This window comes from Sinocyclocheilus rhinocerous, unplaced genomic scaffold (genome assembly GCF_001515625.1).
Source record: "Sinocyclocheilus rhinocerous isolate Xijiao unplaced genomic scaffold, SAMN03320098_v1.1 scaffold1185, whole genome shotgun sequence".
Classification (NCBI taxonomy): domain Eukaryota; kingdom Metazoa; phylum Chordata; class Actinopteri; order Cypriniformes; family Cyprinidae; genus Sinocyclocheilus; species Sinocyclocheilus rhinocerous.
In genome coordinates, this window is record NW_015627555.1 from 1 (window position 1) to 3,060 (window position 3,060).

At 36.3% G+C, this 3,060-nt stretch overlaps 1 protein-coding gene across 2 annotated transcripts in view; it reads right to left on the bottom strand.

Moving 5' to 3' along the window:
• Positions 1 to 467: 467 nt before the first annotated feature.
• LOC107730981 (signal transducer and activator of transcription 5B-like) overlaps positions 468 to 3,060 on the bottom strand; it is a 19,357-nt gene continuing 16,764 nt past the window's right edge. For both annotated transcript variants that reach the window (XM_016541942.1, XM_016541950.1), the window contains exon 9: positions 468 to 651. In XM_016541942.1, the coding sequence (XP_016397428.1) occupies positions 468 to 651 (184 nt within the window). The remainder of the gene's footprint in view (positions 652 to 3,060) is intronic.

Sequence of the window (3,060 nt, forward strand, 5' to 3'; positions counted from 1 at the left end):
AAATAAAATGCTATAGCCTAATGACATTACGAAAAGTGCGACAGCGGCAAATCACGTCGTTATTGCACTGCACGAGTTATGCATGGGTAAGGAGTCAAATGTTGTTGTTGTTGTTGTTTTTATCACCCTAATTAGATTATGAAGAATGATTTGTTGATCTTGTTTTCCCTTTAATACATACCTTCCGCAATATATTTTTCAATTACTTTCAAAAAGTGGTAGGGACAATATCGACCCTGGCAAAAAGTGGTGGGGACATGCCCCAGCCGTCCCACCCACAAATTACGCCTATGAAAACAATCATCATAATTTACTCACCCTGTTGTTCAATCCTGTATGACTTTTCTCCTATATTTTTGCATGCAATTACAAGTTTTTAATAATTTAATTTTAAGAAATTATTTTAAGATTCAAGAAGAACACAAAAGGACCATAAAAGTGCTAAATACAATGTGTTGTGTTTCTACTCACTTTCTGGTGTTTTCGTTCTTGAGCAGGGCCTTGGCCTGTTGCTCGCTGATGATGGTGGCTTTGACCTGCGGTGGGTTCATGTGTACGTTCAGTTTGCCACCTACCAGCAAACGCACTGTCGCCGCAAATTTTGTTTGTGTTTTCAGCACCTGAGGAGGCTGCTTTTCGATGATGAAGGTACTGCAAACAAAACAAACACACACATACATGTATTTACTGTACATCCATATCCATAAAATATACTGTTTTTCAAAAAGAAAAAACATGTGCACAACCGTACTTTGGGGTCAGTTTTTTTAAAGAAATTAACACCTATATTCATCAAGGTTGCATTAAATTAATCAAAAGTGACATTACCAAAAGACATTTACACAACTGTTTTCAACATTGATAATAATACGGAATGTTTCTTCAGCACTAAATCATCATATTAGAATGATTTCTGAAGGATCATGTGACACTGAAGATTAATGATCCTGAAAATTCAGCTTTGTCATTACAGGAATAAATTACATGTAAAACATATTAAAAAAGAAATCTACGGAGCGCCTAAAGGGACCTTTGCAAAAATAAAAAATACACAGACTATCGCGTGCGCACGAGAAAAGTTTTGCATGCTCACGAGAAACTATCGTGTGCTCATGAGAAACTTTCATGTACGCACGAGAAAAGTTTTGTGTGCTATCGAGAAATTATCGTGTAAGCACTAGAAAAGTTTTGCGTGCTATCGAGAAACGATCGTGTACGCACTAGAAAAGTTTTGCGTGCTATCGAGAAACTATCGTGTACGCACTACTAAAGTTTTGCGTGCTCAAGGGAAACTATCGCGTGCTCATGAGAAACTTTCACGTACACACGAGAAAAGTTTTGGGTGTTATCGAGAAACTATGGCGTACGCACAAGAAACGTTTTGCGTGCATACGCAGTTTTAATTTCCGGTGTAGGTATTTTGCATTAGCATTATTTTATTGACAAACGTCGAGAGCGCACGATGTAGTGCGAAAGTACATTAATATGATGCGTAAGCGCGAATCTCTACGCTCACATGCGGATTTCCTTTGCTCTAGCATAAAATCGCTTGGATGATTTGAACAAATAAATAACCTAGTCTGTCTAACTGGTTGGTCAAACCCCTCTGAGCGACTTATCTATACAAACGTATATGTTCATACGTTCATTAGGTAATACATGCCCTGTGTACTTGGGTTGAAATATATATGAAATACCTTCTGATTTAAGACAGAACTGTTTAGATTAAGGTGCACTATTCCCTAAATAATTAAAATGTGAAGACCAAATATACCACCATAACGGATTTCTCATATTTGTCATATCATTATATTATATGGGTTTAATGAATTTGCAGACAGTTATCTGTAACTGTCAGATAACTGTATTTTCACTGTCTTAGAGGAGAATGCCATTGAATGTGTAGCTAATATGAAGTGGGTTTTCATGAAAAAAGCTAACTAAAATCAGAACTGAAAACAAACTCAGGATGAAAAAAAACTCCCAATAAATGTTCAAACAGTGATTCTATCACAGCATTTATTGTGTTATATCTTGTGCATCATTTACATTTTGCATTTGATGTTGATTTGATAGGAAACATTATAATTGTTACTTATTAATAGCATCATTGTACAAATTGAGAATTCATTGCACTGATTTTAAATTCAGTTTAGGTATCTGACATAATATGACATGACATTGATCTTTTATATGCAGTGTGTCTTAAAAGCCACCATCGTCCTCAGTCATCTCCCCTTACTCTGTTTATGTGGTAAGTGAAATTTTATGTACTGTAATGTAACAGTCAACCGTTAGCAATCTATTGTGTTTTCCAGTCGGGCTACCAAAATGTATCACTGCCCTACCCGACGGGCTATCTTGAATAGTGATATAAAATCCCTTCCTTAATTCGCGTTGTTCACTCGCTTGTAGGCATCATAGTTTATCATTTACACGTGTTTCTAAGTCGTACCAATTTAAACATTCAAGCGTTTTAAACCATTCATGCACCTCGCGCGCACACGCTCAAAGCGCACACATACAGAGCGGCGTTTCAGGCAGAGCATTGATTCCTCTTTCGCTTGAACAGACACATACACGCAAAATTATCTCAAAATAACTATCTCGGCAAGTATTTTCATGTCTTAAATGAAGGTAAACAGTGAAGAAAGAAATCGCACGTGCATCCATTATATTGGATCCGTGCATTCGGTCTTAAAGGGGCAGCAGCCTATAAATACCTGCTGTTTAAGCGCCACCTGCTGTCAGAGAGTGACATTTGCGTCTCATTCAGCCCGTCTGCTGTTTTTGTTTCGTTCAGATTTTTTATGTAGTATCACAAAGCTAAAGTCAGACCATTTTGTTTTTGTTTCAAATTTAAAAATTTTACAATCTAAATAACATGTATGCAGCATCTTTGTTTGGATCGTGATTAAAATACACAGGCAAAACCTTAGTTTACTTGCATGGAGACATTTCTTTTATTTGTATTGTTTATTTATTTGATTTGGGATTTGTTTTAAAAATTCAAATTAGTACATTGTTTGACATTATTTCACAAAGTAATGTGCAGCCTTT